The sequence below is a fragment of the Apium graveolens genome, chromosome 10 (genome assembly GCF_009905375.1).
Source record: "Apium graveolens cultivar Ventura chromosome 10, ASM990537v1, whole genome shotgun sequence".
NCBI classification, from domain to species: domain Eukaryota; kingdom Viridiplantae; phylum Streptophyta; class Magnoliopsida; order Apiales; family Apiaceae; genus Apium; species Apium graveolens.
In genome coordinates this window covers 220471298-220497344 of record NC_133656.1, presented here as the reverse complement: position 1 = coordinate 220497344, position 26047 = coordinate 220471298, and the positions used below count along the sequence as shown (strand labels likewise).

General features: G+C 33.5%; 3 protein-coding genes across 3 annotated transcripts; 1 reads left to right on the top strand and 2 right to left on the bottom strand.

The window, feature by feature from the left end:
• Nucleotides 1-373: 373 nt before the first annotated feature.
• LOC141692736 (pentatricopeptide repeat-containing protein At1g80270, mitochondrial-like) lies at nt 374-5374 on the bottom strand. Its single transcript, XM_074497668.1, has 3 exons — nt 5184-5374; nt 3523-4126; nt 374-1845 (listed from the first exon to the last, which is right to left on the bottom strand). Exons 1-3 carry the CDS (start codon nt 5216-5218, stop codon nt 604-606), a joined length of 1881 nt encoding a protein of 626 aa, XP_074353769.1. The 5' UTR covers nt 5219-5374; the 3' UTR covers nt 374-603.
• A 6231-nt stretch (nt 5375-11605) lies between these two features.
• Nucleotides 11606-13882, top strand: LOC141693205 (F-box protein At2g26850-like). The gene is made up of 5 exons (XM_074498227.1): nt 11606-12395; nt 12501-12580; nt 12741-12913; nt 13026-13100; nt 13448-13882. Exons 1-5 carry the CDS (start codon nt 11769-11771, stop codon nt 13633-13635), a joined length of 1143 nt encoding a protein of 380 aa, XP_074354328.1. The 5' UTR covers nt 11606-11768; the 3' UTR covers nt 13636-13882.
• Nucleotides 13883-14431: 549 nt separating this feature from the next.
• Nucleotides 14432-20471, bottom strand: LOC141691856 (uncharacterized). Its single transcript, XM_074496608.1, has 10 exons — nt 20172-20471; nt 19407-20039; nt 18772-19043; nt 18243-18381; nt 17750-18035; nt 17221-17469; nt 16427-16570; nt 16028-16047; nt 15452-15545; nt 14432-14835 (listed from the first exon to the last, which is right to left on the bottom strand). Exons 1-10 carry the CDS (start codon nt 20469-20471, stop codon nt 14432-14434), a joined length of 2541 nt encoding a protein of 846 aa, XP_074352709.1.
• Nucleotides 20472-26047: the final 5576 nt, after the last annotated feature.

Genomic DNA, 26047 nt, shown 5'->3' with positions numbered 1-26047 from the left:
AATTTATGTTCTTTAGAGATTGCTCATTCCATCTGGTTATAAATACTTTAGTCTCCTTGCTTCGCCTTAAATAATGTAAATACTTTATCAGTACAGTGCACAGTACAGGCCTCTATGCCATCCAACTTCATGGTCTCTAAAATTCATCCAATTCATTCCATATTTACCATTGGAATGGATTGGATTTGACTGGAATGCTGGACATGTACACGAAGCAAATGTTCTATTCCAATTAACAAAGTTTTTCAATTAATAATTTCTCCTTCAACACATAGTCTACATACTCCAGATATCCAATGATATTAATATATTTAACTAAAACTTTTTCTTATTTACTCAAAAAAATTGAAGTTACAGTCACCATGAAACAAACTTCGGATCAATAAGGTGATCATTCATAGCGCTAATATAATAGGAAGGGGAAAGCAAGACTTGTCAGCGTACAGTTCATAATATTTAAAGCATCAACCTTACTCGTAATAATTGCAGAAAAATAGCACTTGACCAAACCTAAGTTTAAACTGATAGATTATGATTAGTAACAAGAAGCATCCAAGCAGAGCATGTAAAGATGCAAAGCTTACACTTGTAAGCTGATGGTCATCAATCCAATAAATCAGATGCTGCAGTTTTCTTGAATGGATCAACCTGGTTCAACATTTCTACCAGTTGATGGCTTGGAAAAATATTATCAGCCTTCATTCTCTGGTTCATTCCGTAAGCCGGAGACTTGCCATTTACGTAGGCTTTCACAAGTACTTGGAATTGCCGTATCCTGACTGCATAACCGGCCTTTTGCATTCTGTAGAATATCTTTTCTGCATTATGCACATCACCCTTCTTGGAATATTGTTCCATGATTGCAATAAACGAATTAAACATGGGCTTTGATAGTGTTTGCTGAGTCGCCTTGTGCAAAATTGTGTCAGCTTTTTCTACCTCACCAGCTTCGACATGAAGTCTAACAAGTGCATCCCAAGTCTGTGGACCAATACGGCAACCACCATCGGCCATTCTTTTCACCAGATCCTTTCCCTCGGCCAACATCTTATGATCTGCATATACTTTCAATAGAGTAGAATATATCTTCGCAGAGGGCCTTTTCCACCTACTACTAGTCTTCTCAAACACTTCCTCTGCTTCTTTTATTTTGTTTAATTTTCCCCAAGCTTCAATAGCAGCTAGGCACTCATAAATATTGGCATCGGATTGGCAAATTTCCCATATTCTAGATACTTCATCTGCCTTTCCGAGCAATCCATACAGTACCAGCAAATACCTGCAAGCAGCGCGGTTCTCACGTGCATCACCTCCTTCCATTTCTTTCATAACAGCTTCAGCTTTATCTTTGAACCTAGCAGCGATGTAATGCCTTGCCATTATGTTACGTGTTTCATGAAGGGGCTCTATGCCCTCTTCCTTCATGGTCTCAACAATTTGATCCATTCCTGTAATATCTTTAGACTGGCCTTTGGTGTCTATCAATAAATTATAAGTGAAGGCAGTGGGTTTGACATTATCTTTTTCCATCTGCATCAGCAAATCAGCTATTTTCTTTCTATCAATCCTCTTATATAACAAAAGCAGCTGATTGTAAGAAAAGGCTGTGATCGGCAACTTCAAACTTTTCATTTTGTTGATCACTTCTGTTGCCTTCCTTACATTTTGGGTAAGAACGCAGTTGGCCAAAAATGTTCGGTATACAAATTCTCCTATGTAAGCCGGGGGAATCTTTTCAATGAATATTTCTGCTTTTCCAAGACCCTGTACCTTGGCAATCAAATCAAGGCGAGAAGCATAATCTTTCTCAGAACATTCACAGTGATCTCCAGACCATTCTAACATCTGCATGACCATACAAAAAATGGTCAAACTCAGAGAAAAAATAGAAGGCATGAAAGCAGAACATAATCGAAAAAGACTATTCCCTTTAAGAATGATATCTAAACAATCCAACAAGCAAGCATCACTCAAATAGCTCAATATTTATATAATCCTCCAATTGAATCAAATGGGCACATGACTACAACAGATGTGGAGGCCCAAAGTAGTACAAAAAAATTAATCAGATATCATTGTGATGCTCTGATTGTTTGTTATCAACTGCTCAACATTTAAAAAATTACAACAGGTCGATTGCAAATAAACACTGTAGAATATTATAAGTATCAATATTACCTTTAATGGTTTCTCATATCATCCGCTTATCAGTAAGACCAGACAACCCAGGTAAATTACAAAAAGACTAAAAATCCACTGGTAACATAATAATAATAATATATTACTGAGCTAACCTTGGGAACAGATGTAATGTCTTGGTGAATGGTACCTAGAATATGGTGCATTTACCAATATAGTAAAACGATGGACTGAGGGTAACTTCATACTATAAGTTAAGCTTAGAGTCATAAATTCCAGAACACTTGCGTTTTCAATGCACTGAAAAACTGGTTGATCAAATAATTATTAAAATTTTATCTATGGCATGAATATTTTATTTTAGAGTACATGTAAGGTCATCTTACCCTCATTAGACCCTGTTCTACAAGCGGGATACAATGGGTATATTTAGTTTGGTATTTCAGGTTATGTTACATACACACTGAAACTGTAATACTGAATTTGGTAAATACTCCCTCCGTCCCAAAATGTTTCTCCCATTTTGACTTTTTGTACTGTTCATGTTAAGGGATTGAGTACTAATTTACGTCTAATTTATAAGATCAAACAGTCATGAGTAATTTTGTTGGATTCGTATTTATAAGTACTTTAATACAATGAAGTTTTTATATTTAATACTAATACAAAATTAAAGATATTAACAATTAAAAGTATGCATGGGCAAACGTGTCCAACACAAAGAGGAAACTTTTTTAGGGACGGAGGGAGTATAGATAGATAGATAACAAAGAAATATATTTAACACTGTCTTTGAAGTACCAATATTTAAGACTACAATGTTTAAGGAGGCAAAATGTACACCACAAAAATATTCATCAAACACAAGAAATATAAAAAAGTGCTTTGTACTATAATAGGACCAGTATATTAGTACTTGCCCGTAAAATAACTGCACAAAAATACAAACTCTAAAACCAGACACTTCTACTATCGAATAAAGAAAAAATACAGAACAATAACTCTAGACATCGAGCAATGAACCACAAAGGGGCTAACTGACTGCCGTAACCTTCGCAGAGTAAATTAGTCAAAGCAATAAAAGAAAATCAAATATCTTAAGGAAGTGGTGAACAAATCTATAGTTATAGAACATAGACCGGAAGTTGCTAAAAGCTGTAACCCCAGTACAGACATTGTTGCAACGTGCAATGATATTAAGACATGAATGATTAGAAAATTGACACCACATGAAGGCCAGGTTTAAAATTCATATATTATTTATCAGCTATTATTCTTACATTACTTGGAACAAAATATTAATAATTAAAAAAAAGTGAGCGTAGATAGACCATAATGAAGACCTACAATATAGCATATGTAATTGTGAAGATGTAGACAAACCTGCAATGCTCTTCCATACATCTTACGTTTTCGAAGATTTGAATTGAGTATCATTATATCTGATTTGTTCACCTCGTTTCCATCTTCAACCCACTTATCCAACACACTCTTAATGGACAATCCTGGAGCATTCATAATAGCCTTCAGCAATCGAATAGTATCCCTTTTTGGTTCAATTTTTTTCTTACTTCCTTCAGCCACAGTATCTGATAGTTCCAGCTCATTTTTAAGTCCTGACACTTCATCATCACTGTCCACATCAGAAATCTCAGATTCAGATATCAGAGTATTATCACTTTCAAATGGTGTCTTGCTTGCTTGAATTTTATTGGCACTAGCTGCAGTTTCAAGTTCAGAAAAACCATCCTCCAAATCATCTTCATCCTCACTGCTCTTCATGCCAGCATGTGATGAAAAATGATGCCTCCCATTATAGAATTTAAAGGACTCACATTTTTTGTGATGATATCTCTTAAAAGATACAAATTGATCAGGAAATACCGGTGCATGCTCAGCTGATTTGGTGTCATTCTTCAAGTAACTGCTTGCTGATTCCAACCTAGCACAGCCAGCTCGAAAGCTTCCTAGGCTTATATCTCGGTTCCTAACCACAAGGAACAGTGCAAATAGTAAAAAATAAGAAATATAATATATTAGCTATAATTTGATGGAAAACTGTAAACAAACAAAAGAGGCTTGGAGGCTGCAAGAATATAGACCCAAATCAGGTAGTAGTCAGCTTTCAAACAAACCAGCTTAATAGGGGCAATCATAGGGATCAAAACCACTTCATTAATAATCACAAATCAAATGTACTCCGTCTTTAGAATCCAAACACTCGTTACACAGATAGATAAAATTTTAATCCCACACGACTGAATAAGAATATGATTCTCAAATTCAATTTGAATACCATAACAATCTACCAAAAAACACCTCTAGAGCAACTTGTAAAGAGCACCTCTTAAACGTCTCTATGATCATATTCGAACTTAGTTCAGTCAGTTGTGCTAATAATTTCAAATTAGTGGTTAACTCTTTCAGGTCTTAAACACTTGACATGTTCAAAATCACCAAACCTCCGTTTCCCATAACGGCCTAACAATAAAATAAAATAACACAACCAATTAAAAAATAATACTCCCTCCGTCCCAAAATATTTATCCCATTTTGACTTTTTATACTGTTCATGTTAAGCGATTGACTACCAATTTACGTCTAATCTATAAGTGATTTTGTTGGAATCGTATTTATGAGTACTTTAATACAATAAAGTTTTTATAGTTAATATTAATACGAAATTAAAGATATTAACAATCAAAAGTGTACATTGGCAAACGTGTCCAACACAAAGAGTAAACATAAACTGAAATTATTTCTATAAATTACCCAGCTACCATTTAAAATTACAAGCAGTAAAAACAAGGCAATACAAGCTACGATAACATGAAACATTTTTACACTAGTTACACACACGGTCGAACATGAAAGAGTTATATATAGATATGATGAAATGGTAGAATCAGCGAACATAGATCTAATATGAATTAGACTTAACACATAACCAGTCAGAGTGTGAGATGGCATAGTAGATAGATAGGGAGATAGATAGAGAGAGAGAGGGAGAGAGAGAGAGAGAGAGAGAGAGAGAGAGAGAATACTTGAGTGAATTGGAAGCTCGACGAAGAGCCCACATGCTTGATTTTTGAAGGAGATGATAAAAATCTAAAAGTACTAGATAGGAGTGAGAGAGGTACAAGAGAAATAGTGTAAAATGATGACTAAACCCTAGGAAAAACCCCAACTTCTTTGCTCAGTGTTTTCTCAGCTTTCTAAAACCCTCAAGGCCTCAACCGTACTTACCTTACCAAGTCCAAGCCCACCCACATAAAAATACCATTTTTAATTATTGAAAAGGAAATTTTATTTTAAAACCTTTTTTACATGGTTTTAGATAGATCTTGCAATTCGTTCGTGTTATATACTTTCGTGTCATGTATTTTCGTGTTTTATGTACTTGAATGAAAAACACAAAACCGACATGTTTAGCGTTGTGTACATTCGTATTCGTATACTTTCGTTTCGTGTCGTGTTAATTGAATATTAATATTTATTAAATTTCATGTTAATATAATTAAAATATAAGTTTTTTAGTTAAAAAAATTATGAAATATATGAAAAATATATATTTAGATCTCAATTCTATATAATATAATGAAATCAAATAATATATTTAAAATAAATATGCATACATTTATTATAATTCTACATATATTTATAAAAAAAATATTAAAATTTAATTATATATATATTTATGTTGTATACTTCGTGTCGTGTCGTGTACTCGAAGGTTAGACACAAAACCGACATTAAATCTTGACCGTGTACTTTCGTGTTCGTGTACTAAAAATGCAAATCCAAACACTAAATTTTTGTGTCGTTTCGTGTCATATCCAAAATTGTCAGGTCTAGTTTTAGATACGGTAAACGCGGGTCAGGTTATGGGTAATAAATCGAACCAATCTAATTAGTTCGGTTTTTAAAAAATGTACCCGTTGACCAAAAAAAAATATTCAACCCAACCCTACCCTTTATATGTTGGATCGGGTTTGTTTGGGTTAAAACTCGAATAAATTTTTTAAAATATTTCTTAGGAGTCAAAATTTCAAATAAATTTTATCAAAAATTGAAGTAAACTAGTAGTACCCCATAATTTAACGGAAGATAAATATTATTGGATATTATATGTACCCTATACTCTTCTAGTTTAATTTCAATAACTTATAGTGTGTTATCTGTAAAATAATAATATTATTTAGAATATACATATTAATACAATAATTACATAAATTATAATTTCAAATAATATTACTATAATTATAACATCGGGTTGGGTTGGGTTAATAAGAGTTTAAATTTTTTAAACCTTATCCCAATCCATTATATTCGGGTTAACAAAATTATAAACCAATTAAATTTCGGGTTTTGGATAGTTCGGCTGCGTCAGCCGAAATAATGGGCGGGTTGGATCGGTTTTACGGTTTGATCCATTTTTTGTTGACCCCTAGATTTAGGTAAGCAAAAGAGAAAAAATCAATTTGAACCCCTTATATTTGGGTGTTATTTTGTTTTGATCTCATAATTTAATTCACTATATTTTGCACCTTCCAGTGTAAGAATCATGGCGGTTCGCAACTTTTTAATGTCCTTTTATTAAAAGAGTCGAAGAACTGTTAAAAAATATGGTTTTCACTTTGCACCCCTCAAGGGGTGCAAATTAATTTATTATATAAAATAGGTTTAATTTTAGAAAAGAAATATAAAATATTTCGGATATAAAAAATAATTAATTAATTATCTCTAAATATTATGCTATTTATTTATTAATTTTTACATTGAATGATTGAAAGTCATGTGCGATGCACGATATATTTTTAATATTTGTTATTTTTAATTTCTATGTTTAAAATTTTACTAATTTTTTTTGTTAAAAGAGTATTTAATCGGGTGCTTGAATATGTTTAAATTAAAATTATTATATTTCATCGTTATTTTTCTAATAAACATGTTGAGCGGCATTGAAATTGCTATGCGCTAAAATCAAACCAAAGAAATATATTTAATATAACATTTTATGGCTAGATTAGTTTATTAAACAAAACTCAAAAATAATGACGAGTAAAAATACATCGTTAATTAAAATGTGAAGCCAATTAAATGATGTGAGAAAGAAGTCCGACAATCCTGAGCCTTTTTCGAAAATAGTGTGTAATCTCGATTTCAGGTCAGAAATAAGTCAAAAATCTACTTGCCCAAATACAACCAACTTGATAGTTCGAAATAATCCGATCAAATCCCAAGTCTGTTTTAAAAATTGGGTCAAATCTCGCCTCTCATGACTTGACCAGATTTGACCGAGTTGTCCCGATTTTCAAACTCGAAATTGAGAATTGACCTGATTTTAGAAAAGATTGTGGGAGATCGAATTGTTACATATGATATGAGAGCCGACTCCCAAAAATTTGATTGAGAAAGTTGTCGAAGATATGGATATAAAAACTGGTCGTATTATCTCAGAATGGATAAAGATCCAGAGGTGTGAACACGAAACCCCGCTATTATCCCAAAATGATTAAAGAAGAATGATTCGTACAAATAGGTGTTTATTCGACATGACAAAGGCTTTACAAGTTTCTGTCGGCGAGTTTCAACACAATAGTCCAATATCGAATAGATTTAGGACTTTTATTTATTTTATAAGTTAAAGTTATTCTTACTATGTACACGAACATATCATGATTTTTTGGGAGATATGTGATGGGCTTGTGGACTATCCAAATTAATTGCATTTAGGCCAATAAGTTTCGGCTTGTTTTACACTCGATATCGAGATTTGCCCAAATTATCACATCAGTCATATGGCTTTATAATTAATATAATGTAGTATTAATTACTTGACTTTATTTATAGAGTTTTATTTGACGGACCGATCTAAGTCCAAAAAACGTTACATTAAATGTGTTTATAGGTTTATTTTTCGAAAATATCTAACTTCAATTTTGCTCAATATGTTTATTAATAAATATATAAAAATAAAAACTAGATATAATTATTCTAATTTAAATATATACTCAAGGATTTACTTAATTATTCTTTAACCAGTAAAATTAATAAAAATGTGAAAAATACAAATTACAAAATAGAAAATATTAAAATTAAACCTTCGTAGCGCATGATTTGCGGTCATTTTATTTAAAAAAATAATAAACAAATAGCATAATATTTAATAGTAATGAGAGTTTAGTCTCTCTTTCATTCATTTTGACCACCTTTGATCCTATTGCTAATTGGGGCAAATTCGGGGGCGGTGCAGGGTATCTTAAAACTCAGGGACGACTTTGAATCGGAGGCGAGCAAAGCACAAGCAGTGGTGTCAGGTGTGAGTTGTGAGTTGTGAGTGAGCTTCATTTAAAAGCGCGACCTAGAAGGTTAGGTTCTGGCTAAAGAAGGTGATTTATCTTATTGATTTGTATGTGCATGTTTTTTTTTAATAAGTTTAGTTGCTCCCTTTTTGATAAACTAGACCATCATTGAAAATTAGTATTCTTTGTATTCCCTTTAGTATCCTGGTTGATATGTTTTCCTGGTGATGAGATAACTAATCCCTTGTTTTCATTATTATGTTATCATTCCATGGTTGCCCTCGGAAGAATTATTAATTAAAACTCGAAAATTCTATGTTTTGATAGAAGATTCCCCTGTGGTATTGGTTTCAGCAGTGTTTCGTCCTAATTCACTTATAAAAGATCATCACTTATATTGAAAATAGGGAGTAACAACATATCTATTCAATATACCCAAGATTCACTATATATAGCTAAGATCATACTCAAAATCCAGAGAGTTCACATGACAAGCTCTTCTTCACTATTTGAATATATTTTTATTCTTAATATACATACTAGCACATTGCATTTTGCATAAATTACAAAAAAAAAAATGTATAAATTTCTCTTATAATGTAGTTCAAATCAAGTTTCACAATGTAAATAGGAAGGTTTGAACAAACTAAGATTATTATAGTAAATATTGTTGAAACAGTCTGCAAAAAACCAGTCAAGTGAAGTTGACATCTTTTCTCCAGTCACTTGAGCTCCGCCACTGACCAGGATGAAGGGCGGCAAGGACTTGTTACACAAACCTGTCAACCAGGATATCATGCATCAATCATCATCCAAGTGGAGAAGCAGCAACCTCTTCAAATAGTTTTGGAAACGCGATGTACTCCAGGGCTGCGTCAAAGTCTCAGAGAGATGGCTGTGCAATTTGCCTAGGTCTTTTGAGGACCTACTCTGGAAGAGTGGAATAATCTTTCTTACTCCTAATGATGACTCGTTTTTACCATGTTTGCACAAGCGTGTGAGTAATGCATTATGTTGCTTTCGAACCACAAAGAAATTTCACTTGTGTGTGACAAGCAATGTTGACAGGGGTTGCAGATGACTAACTGCAGACATTTTATGTTTACCTCTCGCATACCAAATTACTTTCAGAAAATGTGATGGAACTTATTTCACAAGTGCCAGGGAAGGCAGGTGAAGGTCTACTATATGGTGGGGGTAATGTTGTAGTACTTGCTATATCGGGTGTTAATACATTAACAACCAAGAAACCTACTACTTGATTAATGTTCACCAACAAAAGAATGCTGCATTTACTTATCTACATGAATCACATGAATACATTTCATTATCAAATGCCCCTCAACATTTGCCCTTTCAAATGCCATCCAATTATATGCCTGTGGACCTAATCTCCTCAACATAATTTTCTTACACAGGTGATATAATTTGGAGTACAACAACAGGGCCCCGGGGAGATAAAATTCTGACTGCTCTTATTAATATGTATTATTTGTCAACAAAATTTTTTAACAAAAAATTATATTTGTTAAGATTTGGGTCTTTGCTGCATAATGACAGAATCAGATTCAGATGCACACACTTTGTTTTATAATTCCTTAGTTGTAACTTCAAGGATTACGGAGAATAGACATGTTGACAATGAGAGGCTAATGTAATAAAAATATATCATGTATGTAGTACTAATAAAAAAAGTGCCATTAATTAGTTGCTGGTCGTTTTCAATTGTGTTATTTGTTCTATGTTTAGAAGTTAACTAGAATACTAATATAAAGACATGGTAGTTAAGCTAATTACAATACATATGGGTACAAGAAACTTACATGTACACGGAATGTTAACAAATTCTTTCACACACAAGTTTGTTTTTTGTACTTTGTTACATATATTTTTTTATATATGCTAAAATCTAGCGTTTTGTGATGGATGATATCTGTTTTGGGGGATGTTCTGCTTAGGTTGCCTAAACTCTGTATTTCATATGAATTAGTCAAGTTATACTTGAACATATTCTCTTTCCAGAAACTTTGAAAATTAGTATTATGAGATTTATCATACTTATGTGAATTATTTTTAAATTATTTTTTGCTATATAGTTTAATGATACAACAAGGACTATACAAAAAAAGGCTGTCTTTTTTAATTTTGGAAGAAATAAATTCATGAACAACTTTGTTAAAAACAATTGGAAAGAAAGGTCACGCTTAATAATTTTTTAGAACAGCAACGAAAGAGTTGAGCTGAGTTCTGCCGGAACCGAGTTGAGTTTAATAATCGAGCGGGTAATGTTCGAGATCGGCTCGTTAATCAACTGGGTGTTGTAGCATATGTAGTAGTAATAGGTCAAAGACAGGGTCACATTGGGATGATCTGTAAAGTATAGTTAAGACGGTGGGACTTGTCAAGACATAAATTTGTCATTGTAATATCTGTTACCAAAGTTTGTTGGCAGTTGGGCATATATGTGGCCACCATCTACCTATCTTCCATTTTACTTGATCAATTTCCCAACTAAATCTTGTGTTGTTCCTTTGACATGCTACTCCTAACTGTAAAACCTCTAACTCTAAGCCAATCACTGTATTTATCTTTATTACTCAGGGCATTGCATGTTTCTGTTAAATTCACCCATTTATTATTACCTACAGACGAGGGGTATCCGTAAGACAGAAAAATTCAACTGGTATTCTTAAAATCTGACAATTTCAAAGTCCTGCTTCAACCAACTTCAATACTAAATTTATGTTTTGTTTTTTTAACTCTATAAGTTTTTTGGTGATCTGAAGTTACTGGTAAACTAGTTGAGCAGTAATAGCCCTTCTTCTACACTATCATATAGATATGCCTTTGCTCATCCATTGAAAAAAGACCATAATTTAGGTGGGGGGGGGGGGGCTCATTCATGTCTTCTTTGTTTAAGTTATCTACATTCACCTAATTGATTATGATCTTATAATCAATTTCAGGCCAATTTTGTTTACCTTAATCCCATAATATAAATTCTTTAATTATGTTAGATTCCAAGATAAATGCTTTGTTTTCATCACAAATTGATGTTGTATTTAACAAAAGTGAAAGCTTTGTCACATGCAATGTCTATATACTTTCAAGTCCCTCTTATTAATGCTTGTCAACTCCGCCAAATTTCACTGCAATACTATACTACTTTAATTCTCAACCTTCTCTCAAACAGTCAATAAATCTTCCTTTGTCTTCATCACAAAGTCATTATTTTCCTCCCCTCTATAAATTGCTTTAATCACCATTACCACCTTATTTAAATTTAAGATTTCTCTCTAACCATTTTGGAGACTCTTGAACTTTATGTTTCTCTTGCTTATATCTTGCTTTTCTTTCATCATGTTCAATCATATCTCCTTTCTCAACTCATTCATGGAAATGAAGAATGAGTTAAGAACAATATTAGTACCTTGGATCTTAGAAGCACTGTCTTTATTTATCATTTCTTTGTTCAAAAGAAGAAAAATTCTTGTTGCATTCTTCAAAGTTCCTACCTTTAGTTCTAAACCAAAGAATGAAGAGATTATAAGAGAAACATCTCTACTAGATTTGCCTGATTTGGCACTGGACTGTATTCTTGAAAAACTCTCACCAGCAGAGTTGTGTAATATGGCAAGTGTATGCACTTCTTTAAGGAATGTGTGTGTAAATGATTATTTCTGGGAGAAGCACTTGAAACACAAATGGGTTAGAGTTATTGGTGATATTGCATATAGAGAATGGAAATCTAACATTGCACTAAAAAAGAAACAAGCTCTTTCAGATTGCTCAGATCAAAATGGAATTTTTCGGCTTTTTTCGTTTTACAAGTTAAAGATGGATAAGAGGGAGAAGTTGGGAACTGCTTTACCACTGGAGTCTATAATGTCATTGTATCAATCTCTTGAGAGTGGCAAGTTTTGGTTCCCGGGTCAAGTTATTAATCGAGAGGTAATTTACAATTTCGTATAGATCTTTCGAAATTCTAGTTATTTCTTGTTTGTATGATAAGATAATGAACAAACAGTTAAAAGTCAGTTTTTTTTGTAAATGCAGAATGGGAATGTTGGTTTTATGCTGTCATGTTATGATGCTGAACTTTGCTATGATCATCGATCGAACAACTTCAGGGCAAGGTACACAAATTTGTAATATGTCTAAGCTATTTTATATTTATATTTTGTTGGATGAAAGGGGACTGTTTTAACAGTATTATTAAAATTTGAAAAAATTTAGAAGATTGATGTTTGTTCCTGGGGCTATATGTCGATTGTTGAAATAAATTTTGTGTTGCAGGTACTCAGCTCAAGGTAGAGCAACAATGGAACATGATATAGAGTGGGATAGGATAAGAGCATCAACTGTTAAAACTCCTGCACATGATCTTCATCTGTCAGATTGTTTAGGCGAGTTACAACCAGGGGATCACATAGAGATACAGTGGAGAAGAAACAACGATTTCCCTTATGGTAACGATTATAAACTACATTGGCGCATCTTAAATTTTTTTAAAGGATTACTGAAGCAGTTTAATTTGTCTGAAAGAATAGAATGATAAACATGTCTGTAAATGCATTGCAGGCTGGTGGTATGGAGTTGTTGGCCACTTGGGATCATGTGATGGATGCAAACTTCTTTGCCGGTGTCATAGTTCTGGTAAGCAGATCAAATTTATCTATATCTACCTACTTCAGTTATCACCTTGCTCTGAAAACACAATTTTAACAGAAATCAGATTTGAGACATTAGCTTAAAGTTATTTACTTTCTAGATTCTTGTTTCCTCAATATAATACAACATTCCTGAATTTCAGTCTTGTTTGTGCTCAAGGCACAATGCCAAAGACTTGGCATCCTGTCATTCGTATGTAAAAACAAATCATGACTAGATTTCGCCACAGACTATTCTTAAAACTTAATTTGTTGCTCTCTGTATCATAATGTCATTGACTTGGTAAATCCACCAAGTGACTTATTTAACACACTTAAAATGTCCAATGACAGATGCAGTGGTACTAGAGTTCAAGCAGTACACACCGGGCTCCCGATGGAGAGAAACAATTATAGATAGGAAGCATCACACCGAAATAGGTGATGAAATAAATGGTTTTTACGGAGGCATCAGAAAGATTAAAAATAAAGACGAGATATCAATGTGGAAGGGGATCTGGCCAACAAAAGTCGTGGAATAGTGTGCACAAAGCTTGTAGCTAGTTCAGAGTTCATGACTTGAATGTAAATCAATTGCCTCAATTTTCAAATGTACAAAGTTTAGAGTTGAAACTTGGAAGCGTAGCGTAAGCGAGTAGTTGAATGTAGGACGGATTAGTAAGTTGGCGTCGGTTTTACTCCTGGAGGATGCACAATCCCTGGAATGTATAAAACAGCCGACACAAGTCCACTTGTTTGAGAAGAATATATTATTAGATTTTTAGTGTATACTGCAATGTGTAACAAGCATTTCAACAAATAAGAAATGATAGAAAAGCAATGAAATGTTTTATGTAAAAAAAAGTTACAGAGCACTCGTGCTAGTTTTGTATTTATACATAAAGCAAGTCCATTCAAGTTGACCAAAACTAACAGAATTAGAGCAAGTTTAACAATATTCTAGTGGGTTCCTTATAAATTTTATAAAATATTAACTCGTAGTGATTTAAGACATGATTTTGAATTTCAACTCCAACAATGATTCTTATCTTCCTTCCTTATTATTATTATATTAATAAATTTGAAAAGATATGGACAAAAAGTGAAACACAGAGAGAGATATGTAAAAAAAAAGAGAAATGAATTTTTTATTGCTAAAAATGTTATAAGTCAGCACTAAAAGTTCCTTAAAAATAAAGAATGAAACTCATGTCTTAGTGATATAAGGAAGTATTAAGACACCGTTGTTGTGTTGAACTTTAGAGCTCATACAAGGGAGTTGGACTTGCTCTTACAGGGAGTTGGACTTGCTCTTACAACTGTCACTACAGCTGAGAGCTAGCAGTAAGTCCAAATAGAATGGTGCAAGGCTTTATTCACTTGAGAATCCAAAGCATTCCTGTTGTGTTGAGACTTCAGACTAACTACAGCAACAATATGACACCTATCTTCATTACTCGTAAAACTCTCCCCACAACAAGGATTGTGTAATCCAAACTTGGAACAAAAGTACCAATGAGCAACACTACCCAATACTTTAGTAAAAATATTAGCAAATTGCTCTTTTGTAGAAAATTTCTGAGGACTGAAAACACCTGCTTGCACCTTTTCTCTAATAAAATGACAATCCAATTCAATATGCTTAGTACGAGCATGTTGAACATGATTGTTAGCGATATCAACTACAGCATGGTTATCACAATACACAGAAAAAAAAACATAAGTAACAGGGACAAGAAGATCTGCAAGCAAGTATTTATTTAACCTAGAGATGTACAAAAAGCCCACCGAGCCGGGTTTTGACCGGGTAAATTTTATAAAATATTAACTCTTAGTGATTTAAGACATGATTTTGAATTTCAACTCCAACAATGATTCTTATCTTCCTTCCTTATTATTATTATATTAATAAATTTGAAAAGATATGGATAAAAAGTGGAACAAATAGAGAGAGAGAAATGTAAAAAGAGGAGAGAGAAATAAATTTTTTATTGCAAAATCCTTATAATTGAACTTAAGAGCTCATATAAGAGAGCTGTTGGACTTGCTCTTACAACTGTCAATACAGCTGACAGCTAGCACTAAGTCCAAATAGAATGGTGCAAGGCTTTGTTCACTTGAGAATCCAAAGCATTCCTGATAGAGGTCTTGTGTTGAGACTTCAGACTAACTACAACAACAACAATTGAGACCTATCTTCATTACTCGTAATACCCCCCCCCCCACAAGCTGAAGATACACAAGGATTGTGTAATCCAAGCTTGGATCAAAAGTACCAATGAGCAGCACTACCCAATACTTTAGTAAAAATATCAGCAAATTGCTCTTTTGTAGAAATTTTTTGAGGACTGATAACACCTGCTTGCACCTTTTCTCTAATAAAATGACAATCCAATTCAATATGCTTAGTACGAGCATGTTGAACAGGATTGTTAGCGATATCAACTGGAGCCTGGTTATCACAATACACAGGAAAAACATAAGTAATAGGAACAAGAAGATCTGCAAGCAAGTATTTTAACCTAGAGACGCACAAAAGGCCCACCGGACCGGGTTTTGACCGGGCCTTAAAAAACCCGGGCTTTGACTGGGCCGGGCTTTTCATTCAAGCTTTGACTTTGACCGGGCCGGGCCGGGCTTTCAGAAAATGTCAGAGCCCGTTTGGGCCCTCGAGGCGGGCCTAATCGGGCTTTTTTTTTGTCCGGATCGGACCGAGCCGTGCTTTTTTCTAATTTAAATCAGATCAAGTTTTATTAGAAATTCTGAAGACTGCATATGTTAGCAACTAGATCATCGTAAAAATGTATTAGTTTGCATGGAATATTTTATGAAAATATTATTTCGTTGAAAACATTTATGTTCGGCAAAAAATAAACATGTTTATAGAATAATATGTTTTATCAAATGTTATCAAAATATATATAGTGTACTTACTATATCTTCTCTCATTATTCCTGCAACAAATTATATAAATAATATTATTAATCACAAATATGTAAATATATATGTGTATAAAGTATTATTTATAACTATAGTAAATGTAAATTCATAAATATATAAAAAGATATATTAGAATAATCAGATTTAACCGGGCTTTTTCGGGCTTATAATCGGGTCGGTCTAAGAACCGGGCCGTGCCGAAGCCCAGGCTTTTAACCGGGCCGGGCTTTGCCTAAAAATATAGGGCCCGTCGAGGCCCTAAGCCCGGGCCGGGACTGGGCCGGGCTTGAACGGGATTTGACCGGATCGGGTCGGGTTAGATTTTTGGGCCCGACCTTTTTGTGCATCTCTATTTTAACCACATAATTTCAGTAGTGAAAGAAGCTAAGGTACGATATTTCGCTTCTGCAGTACTTTGAGAAATCACCGACTGCTTCTTAGCCTGCCAGCTAATGAGAGAAGACCCTAACTGGAGACAAAAGCCCGTGACAGACCTACCAAAAATGGTGCAGCCACCCCAATCGCTATCACAATACCCTTAAAGAAGTAAAGGTGTATTTGCAGGAAAAAACAATCCCAACCCAGATGTGCATTTGAGATAACGAAGAACACGAAACAAAGTATCAAGATGCTTTGTACGGGGAGCATTTAAAAACTGACTCAACAAATGGATAGCATAGTTAATGTCAGGACGAGTAAATGTTAAATATAATATTTTGCCAACCAAACTCCGGCACAAGGATGGATTTAAAATTAAAAGGGCCTGAACGATCATTATCATAAAGCTTGAGATTTTGATCAAGAGGAATAGAAAGTGGTTTCGAATTAAGAAGATTGGTACTAGATAACATATCCAAAATGAACTTCTGTTGGCTCAGTACCATATCTGTCTCATTTCTAGAAATTTCGAGAACAAGATAATACTTAGCCTAGCCCAAATCTTTGATACTAAACTTAGTATACAAAGCCTCCTTGACAGTTACAATGAATGAGGTATTGTTGCCTGTCAATAATATGTCATCAACATATATAACAACAACAGTGAAATGATCCGATTGTTGATGAACAAACAAGGCATAATCATCCAGAGATTGCTTAAATCCAAGTAACAATAAAAAAATCAGACAACTTCTTATTACATTGACGAGAAACTTGACGTAAACTATAAATAGATTTGATTAACTTACAAACAAAATGTGCAGTTGTAGAATCTACCATGTACCCCAAAGGCAAATCCATATAAACCTCTTCAATGAGATCACCATGGAAAAACGCGTTATTGATATCTAGTTGAAAAATTAGCCAATTTTTAGAGGAAGCAATTGTCATAACAGTTTTCATAGTCACCCCTTTAGCAACAGGAGCGAAAGTATCGTGAAAGTCTACTCCAAGTTCTTGAGTGTACCCTTTGGCAACCAAACGGGCTTTATAACGATCTATATCACCATTGATATGATATTTGATCTTATAAAACCCATTTGCAACCAATTGATTATTTGCCTTTGGGTAAAGGAACCAATACCCACGTATTGTTAGATTCCAATGCATCTAATTCCTTATTTATCGCATCAATTTATTTAGAATAAGCTATGGCTTGAGAAAAAGAAGTTAGTTCATTATTTTTCACTAAGTGAGTCATGAAAACAGAATGAGTAGCAGAAAAAGAAGAATTGGAGATGAAATTAGCCATGGGATACTTAACAGAAGTAGACTAACACTGGTAATCAGACCACCAAGTAGGATGTTTGCGTTCTCGGGTATATTTGCGAATAAGATGGTCAGGAGAAGAAGATGCCAGATCAACATCATGAGCTAAATTGGTTAAAGTATCATAATATGGAGGTAAATCATGACACAAATCAGTAAATAAAGTCTCAGAACTGGAACTGGAACTAGATTCTAATATATCTGCAGCTGGTATTGCAGGTGACAGAGACTTAGAAAGAGGAGAAAATGGTTGTGGTGACTGTGGTGGACCATTTGAAGATGTGTCATGCACTAACTGTGCAGGAGTATTAACATTATTATCATTTATCCATTTAGAAAGGAAATGAGGATCAGAACTAGAAGGAGAATAAGTACTTGTAAGAAATGGAAATTCAGTCTCATGAAAAATAACATGGCGAGTGACAAATAATTGTTTAGTAGCTAGGTTGAGCAACTTCTATCCCCTGTGATCATTAGGATAAACAAGGAAAACAGAATGTACAACACGAGGTTCAAACTTATCTGAATCATGTACAGAAGCAAAAAACAAACGCCCGAATACTTTGAACAAACTGTAATCAGGAAGCTCTTTGTAAAGACATTCGAAAGGAGATTTGTGAAGCAACACATGAGTAGGTAATCTGTTTATAATATAGGTAGCAGTGAGAATACATTCCCCCCAAAAATGAATGGAGACCGGAAACATAAGGAACGAGCAATGGACAACAGTTGACGATGTTTTCGTTCAACACGTCCATTTTGAGTCGGGGTGCCTACACAAGAGGCTTGATGCACAACTCATTTTTCAAGGAAAAAGTAAGTAAGAGTGGTACTGAAAAACTCAGTACCATGATCACTACGAATCTGCTTAACACTGGTGTGAAACTGATTTTCCACAAAAGCAAAAAAAACCTTTAAGTTGAGACACAACATGTTGTTTAGAGGGAAGAAGAAAAGTCCACACATTTCGAGAATGATCATCCACTATCGTAAGGAAAAACTTACACCCAGTATGAGTAGGAGAAGCATACGGTCCCCATAAATCCAAGTGAATGAGTCCAAAAATGATATCAGCTCGGCTATGACTGGATTGAAAAGGTAACTTGGTCTGTTTAGAAATGGGGCAAATAGGACAAAGCTGATTGCACTTATCCGCAACAAAAGACTTGATCTCGGGAATGTGATGTAAAACATCATTGGAGGCATGACCTATACGTAAATGCCAGAGAACACTGAGTTCAGTTTTATTTCTAACAATATTGATGCTAGGCTGACCAGATAAAGAATTATCACCAGACAATGGCTGAAAATTCAGATGGTATAACCCATCAATAAAATGACTAGTAGCTAACAAGGTTGTAGATCTGACTGCTCGAAACTCACAATAAGAAGGAAAGAAAAGTACATTTCCACCAGCATCAGAAATCCATTTGGAAACAGATAGAAGATTATTATTGAAAGAAGGCACAAAAAATACATTGTATAAAATCAAATGTGGATGAATTTGAAAAGTGTCAGTTTGATGGACCTGAACAGTTGCTCCAGTTGGTAAAGCAAGATTAATAGGAGTAGTTAATGTTTTGACATCAGTAAGTAGTGATTAAGAGCAACACATATGATCTGTAGCTCCGGTGTCGATAAGCCATGCAAATTTAGAACTACTAACAACAAGATTAATTGCAGAAGTAACCATACCTGCCAAGTGATCCTCAGGGCTATTAGAACTCTTTCCATTACCCACAAAGAACGTCATCATGTGATTAAGTTGATCAAGTTGATGTTGCATCTGACTAAACTGATCAGCAACAGGAAAAATAGATGATTGGGGATAAGTGTGAGCAGCAACATTAGCTTGAGTGTTCTTGGGCAAAGTCCTAAACTGACCAACAGATGATGGTCCAGGTGTTGTCTGATCCTTTTTCTTTTTCCAGTTAGGAGGATAGCCAATGATCTTGTAGCAATTTTCTTTGATGTGGCCATTGAAATTGCAATAAGTACATTTCAACAAAGGTCTACCAGAAGCAGGAACAACGACTTTCTTAAAAGCGGGATTTGAATTAGTATTAGCAGCATCATTTGTAGAATAATTGACCATGACCTTAGCAAAAGGAGTCGGAGCAGATAACATGCTTTGATATCCCTGTCTAGCCTTCTCATCCTGTTTAACATAAGCATATGCTTGTGACACAGATGGTAAAGGCCTCATCATGAGAATCTGACCATAAATTGTGGCATTACTATCATGTAATCTCATCAAAAACTGCAATAACCTCCTCTTTTGATCTCTTTCCCATTGAATCTTTTGTGCACCACAAACACATGTAGCAGTAGGCTCAAGAACTCAATATTCATCCCAAAGGCTTTTAAGTTTATGAAAATAAACTTCAACAGATTTGTTCCCTTGTTCAAGGCTATGTATATCTCTCATAACCTGGAAAATCCTATGGCCATTGACTCCTGAGAAACGTTCATGAAGTTCATTCCAGACCGCAGCAGCACTAGTAACATAGTTTAAGCCATCACTAATTTCTTCCGCAACACAATTCAAAATCCAAGTAATAACCAAATCATTTACTCTCTCCCATTGAGCGAACAAAGGAGAACTAACTTCAGGTCGACAATACGTACCATTCACTATTACAAATTTATTTCTAGCATTGAGTGCAATTTTCATCGATCTACTCCGGGGAGCATAATTGTCCGGTCCAACCAATTTTTTAGCAATTAACATTAGTCCTGGATGATCGTGATTATGAATAAACAGCGGATGCGAATTATTTTCAATAGCATAATTGTTATTCAAAGGAGCTGTGATACGCTCAGTAGCCTTTTTATCACTTTCATTCAATCCGTATTCAAGCTAACATCATCATCTTCAGTAACAATCTTCCTATTATTACTTGATCCTATGCCTTGTACAACATTGACATAACTATAACGCATCATGACTGTGTAAACTAACAATAGTACACAACGAAGAGATGAATTGAACGAGTAGATCTCACTAAAACAACCACAAGACAAGTCAACAAGCACGATATGAAAATCAAGAACAATCGCAATAAATCGACTGTAAAATCATATGAAATACGAAGAACAACACGATGAAACCTGAAATTAGGGTTTCAAAAGCTCAATAACAATGGCGATTGACTTTTTGTGTTGAGGACGAAACATAACGAAGCCACATTCATCATCTTCTTCGCGATAAAAGAGATCGAAACAGTCATGAAATCTCTGATACTATATTAGATTTAGTGTATACTGCAATGTATAACAAACAGTTCAACAAACAAGAAATGAAAGAAAACGAATGAAATGTTTTATGTAAAAAAAAGTTACAGAGCACCAGTACTAGTTTTGTATTTATACAGAAAGCAAGTCAACTTAAGTTGACCAAAACTAACAAAATTACAGCACTCGACCACTTTAAGACATATCGATGTCCAAATAGAATGCTACAATTTAGCAACAAAAAAAAAAGAATGCTGCAAGGTTTTATTCACTTGAGAATCCAAAGCATTCCTGATAGAGGTCGTGTGTTGAGATTTCAGACTAACTAACTACAACAGTAACAAAATGAGACATATCTTCATTACTCGTAATAAATATAAAATTAAAGGTAGAGTTTGGTTCTACTTTACTAGACTGTGTAAGCGTGGATGATTTCTAAGCCATTACAGACAATGAGAATTTCTTGTTCTAGCAAAAATATTTCTCTGTGTGCTGTTAAAAAAGATCACAGTACAGGTCCTCCAGATTTATTAGTCATCATGAGCAAAATATAAACTCTACAGTCTCAACTTGAGTCACTAAGCTATTAAAATCTAATGAAGCCCATGGTACAAAGATGGACAAGTTAAGCCTCAACAGGCAACACTAAAAGGTCATATTACATAGAGTTGGGTGAATTTGAGATGAGGTCTACAATATTTGATTCATGAGTGATGCTGGATAAAACTGGAAATGGACTCGAATATTGAAATCTTAACATTTTAACCTTGCAAATAAAGGCTACAAAATAGTCGTTACATTAATATTTTCTTAAATAAATAAACACTAATAAAAATGCCTTTTTGTGTATTTAAATTTTTTGAAACTTGAAATGTCCTTTATTATATTAAAATTTTAATTTGTTTATTTTTGACATTTTTTTTCAATTTAGTAAGTAATAGGAAAAATTTAACTTTAAAAGCAGTATATTTTATAAAAGTCTACATCATGATTAATCTGGTTTACTAATAACAAACATAATTCCAAAATTATTTAATTCCACAAAAAGATTTATACTATTTCTACATGACCATTTGGTCACGTAATTACTTTTTCCACTTTTTAACTACTAGCTTTGTACCCGTGCGCGGGATTGATTATCATTTTATATATATATATATATATATTGAATATTTATTTATTTTTATTTAATTATTTTTTAATAAAATTAATTTTATTTTTCTAAATAAATTTTATGTTTTTCATGAAAAATGCATTTTTAAAAAATTGCACTTTTTTTACTTATATATTTAGTTATTATTGCATTATTATTATATTTGACATTAATAACTAAAATATAACCTACGTGTTATAATTTATTTTATTTATTCCATTATTTGATTTTTTTTCACATTATCAATTTTTAAATAGAATATTTTAATCATATCATATATTATGTTTACGTAATTATTTTTTTATTTATCTATATTTTTTTAAACTTGTGGAGTTTGATAAAAAATTAAAAAGTTTTTTAGAATTTGCATCTTTCGGCGTTTGTAATAATATTTTATAATTTTTTGGTTCTAGTAATGATTTTGAAAAAATAAACTTTTCATCAAAATATTTCTTGTACTATATATAATATAATACTTTTAATATTATTTTATATTATTTAATAATATATAATTATAGTTTACATAATATGTTTACGTAGTTATTTTTATTTTATTTATATATTTTCTTTTCTTAATATTTTGGAGTTTGATCAAAAATTGTAAAATTGTTTGTTGTTTGCATCTTGCCAATCCCTTTAATATATAAAGCCTGAAGGCTTATTACACCGACTTTTACTTTAATACCCTCCTAGCACCTCTGTAATAACAAATTGAACACACCCTTATCTCCTTACTTTTCCTTACTAACCTATGTTTCATTCAAAAGTATACACTGCCCTTTAACAAATACAATACATGTGCTCCCGGTTACCACACTTCAAGTCTCCTCTTTTATCCCATCCCATATCCTCTCCCGGTTGTTTTTTATTGGTTGAAACAACTACCCGGTTCAGAAGACTATTTCTTCCGGTGATCGAAGACCTTGAAGACTTTAATAGTATTTTTACATCTCTGTATCTTTAGTCTAATCTAAATTTCAAATTTGAATTCAAAATCAATTTCAATACTTCAATACTTACTTTTAGTTTTTACCCAGCTTCCGAACCCACCCTCTTCAGATTTTAAGTTTTTCCGGCGATTTACTCAGGTATGAGGTCTCCTCTTTACTTTTGTTGTGTTAATTGAATTCTCAGATCTGCTGGTATTGTTTATTGCAACTGTTTCATGTAATAAATCAGACCATGTTTAATTTTTCAATGATTAAACATACAAGTTATTTAATGTTAGGTTGCATAATAAGTATACATCCTATGTTATTGATTGCCCAAAATATCATAAATGTGTCTGTATGTCCTGTAATAAATTTGGAAAGTTTTTATTTCATTTCTCTTTTTAGTCTTTGTGTTATTTTTATTTGTTTGTAACCAGATATAGTGAGCTTTTGCTTAAAAGAATCAATACCATGAATTGATTCTGTGTCTTATTTCTATGTCATTGTAACCAGATTTGATGTCCTTTTGCTTCAAAGAATCAAAGAATGGAACAGTTCCGTAATAAGAGACTTAAACTTGAGAATATTGTGCAGGGAGTAGGTTAGTTTTTGCTTCTTACTTGCATACCTTTAATGTGTACATTGTGGGTTTAAATGTTGATCTTATTATATGATACTAAACTATATCTACGTACTCGTCTTTTACTAATTTATTTGTTTAAGGTGGTTTTACGACCAATGCGACCTCTCAATCGGCCAATGAAGTGTCGAAGAAAGCACGAAAACCAAATCCTAGTTTTTCTCTTTTCCCAACCCAGGGAAACTATTTTGGAAACTATCAGTCTCAAAACCATATTCCCATTACCCCAAATGGTAATTTCCTTGGCTAAATTATACTATACAAGAAAGTTTGCCCTTCTAATAACATTATTATAAACTTGATTTATTGATAGTTAGAGACTGTGTAAATAATGCGGATACCGTTACCCCATTGTCGCCTTTATCAACAAATTTGAAGTTTTTACATAATACCATGTTATCTGAAAATTCTGATATTCCGAAGGACAGGGCTGTCTTCTTATCACCACACTTTTTACGCAAGCATGCTGAATGTATTAAGCGTAAGTCTTCACATTATTCAACAATGTCATTTTGTATTCTTATTACATGTCAAATATCGTTCAAACATAATAAACTTTGTGGTCATATTCCAGGTCAATCTCGGGATGTTTCAAAGGATAATGTGCTTGCACAGAGTAAACGGAGTGCCTAACCTATTTTACCAACTTCCACACTTACCCCATTGTCGCCTTTATCATCAATAGGTGCAAGAAAGTCCGAGAAGTCTGATTTTGTATAGGACACGGTTGTTCTCGCGAAATCGCACTTTGTACGGAAGCATGCTGAATGTATTGAACGTAAGTGTTCACGTTGTTGAACCAACTCCTATTGTATTATTACACGTAAGCATGTCTTTCAAACATTTCAATTTTTTGTCATATTGCAGGTAAATCGCATATGGTAGCCAAGGAGAATGTTCCTGCACGAAAGACACAAATTGTGGAACCATTTGTACCAACTTCCACATTTAGTAAGTTGCTTTATAGGAAATTATTACCAAATTTATATGACATGTACGTTCAAGCGATTGATCTAAGGTAATTGTTTCTAGGTGGAAAAAATTGTGATATGAGTATGAAAAGAGGATGGATGGCGGTTATACAAAACCGAATGTGACCTACAGAAATATGAAAATATCCAAACCTCTGCCTACAATTACTAAAGGAAATCATGGTAATTACTCTCTCCCTCTAAGCACCATATATTAAATATAATATTTTAACATTTGTAGTTTCTAAATGAAATGGCACATTACTAATATGCGTGAAAAACGTACCAATGCACCTAAGAACCATACCAGGTTTTAGCACGAGTAAAGGGCTGCCTTTTGCATACACAACAGGTACACAGATAATTAAAATATCCCTTAGTACAGATGATAAACGTACTACCGAAGAATGAAATGTTCATCCTCAAAGTAGTCAGTTAACATTTGTTGACAAAGGGAAGAGGCCTATTCAGTTACAATCAAATGGGATAGGTAAAATAAATTTAATAATCGCATGTTAAAGCAGAGTTGATGGAAATTAAAAAATCATATTCCCGGTGGTGCAGATTTTGATGAAATGTCTGACACAGACAGTGATAATAGTGATGTGTTCTCCGACCTAGGTAATATTTGTAAGAGGTCAATATTTTTTTAACATATAAAATGTTAGCATTAATTGTAGTTAATTTTTTAATGCGCAGATGATGTGGAACAGTTCAATTTTGAATCCTATGAACAGATTTCAAATCCACTTAATTGCCCACCACGTAAATTAGATTTTAATGAAATGGAGGGTCATGACGATAACTATGATCTCAACATTGACAATGGTATTAAAGTGGATCTATAAAAACGTAAATTGACTTTTCTACATAATAAATGATGCTATTAAGTAACCTCTACATTAACTTTATTTCAGAGTTCTCCTATGTTGCGGGAATGCATAGTGATCAGTCTGATGGCGAATCAGAGGAAGGTATCTATATTGATATAATTTTTCTATATTTATTCAGGAACATCATATGAATCATGACCTTATGTTCTCAAATTGAAATGGTTGCAGAATTGGAGGAAGATGTCAATTGTGCCTCCTATGAGGAAATGAAACTTCCTACTGAATGTAAGATGAGCCCATTGTACAAAGCCTATTCTAATTCCCTTCCTTAAATATTTGTATTTAATGTAAAAGGTTAAGGATTTTGTTTTGCAGCTATAATGGAGTACGCTACACTAGGCCCTCCCAATGTCCGTTGTAGCAAGTGAAGAGTTTTTAGCACATAAACGCAACGAAAACGTAAATTTAAATCTTAAAAAAAAAACTGAAACCCTCCGCAGGATCCATGCGAAAAATAATATTTAATTCGTAGTTCAGTATGTTT

Coding starts and splice junctions, on each gene's coding strand:
- LOC141693205 (XM_074498227.1), top strand. CDS start 11,769: ATGTTTCTCTTGCTTATATCTTGCTTTTCTTTCATCATGTTCAATCAT. Junction 12,396..12,500: donor GTCAAGTTATTAATCGAGAG/GTAATTTACAAT, acceptor TTGTAAATGCAG/AATGGGAATGTTGGTTTTAT. Junction 12,914..13,025: donor AAACAACGATTTCCCTTATG/GTAACGATTATA, acceptor AATGCATTGCAG/GCTGGTGGTATGGAGTTGTT.
- LOC141692736 (XM_074497668.1), bottom strand. CDS start 5,218: ATGTGGGCTCTTCGTCGAGCTTCCAATTCACTCAA. Junction 4,127..5,183: donor CGAGCTTCCAATTCACTCAA/GTATTCTCTCTC, acceptor CCTTGTGGTTAG/GAACCGAGATATAAGCCTAG. Junction 1,846..3,522: donor TGTATGGAAGAGCATTGCAG/GTTTGTCTACAT, acceptor ATGGTCATGCAG/ATGTTAGAATGGTCTGGAGA.
- LOC141691856 (XM_074496608.1), bottom strand. CDS start 20,471: ATGTTAATTGCTAAAAAATTGGTTGGACCGGACAATTATGCTCCCCGG. Junction 19,044..19,406: donor CTTCTGCAATTAATCTTGTT/GTTAGTAGTTCT, acceptor CTGAATTTTCAG/CCATTGTCTGGTGATAATTC. Junction 16,048..16,426: donor TACTGCAGAAGCGAAATATC/GTACCTTAGCTT, acceptor AATTTGTTGCAG/GAATAATGAGAGAAGATATA.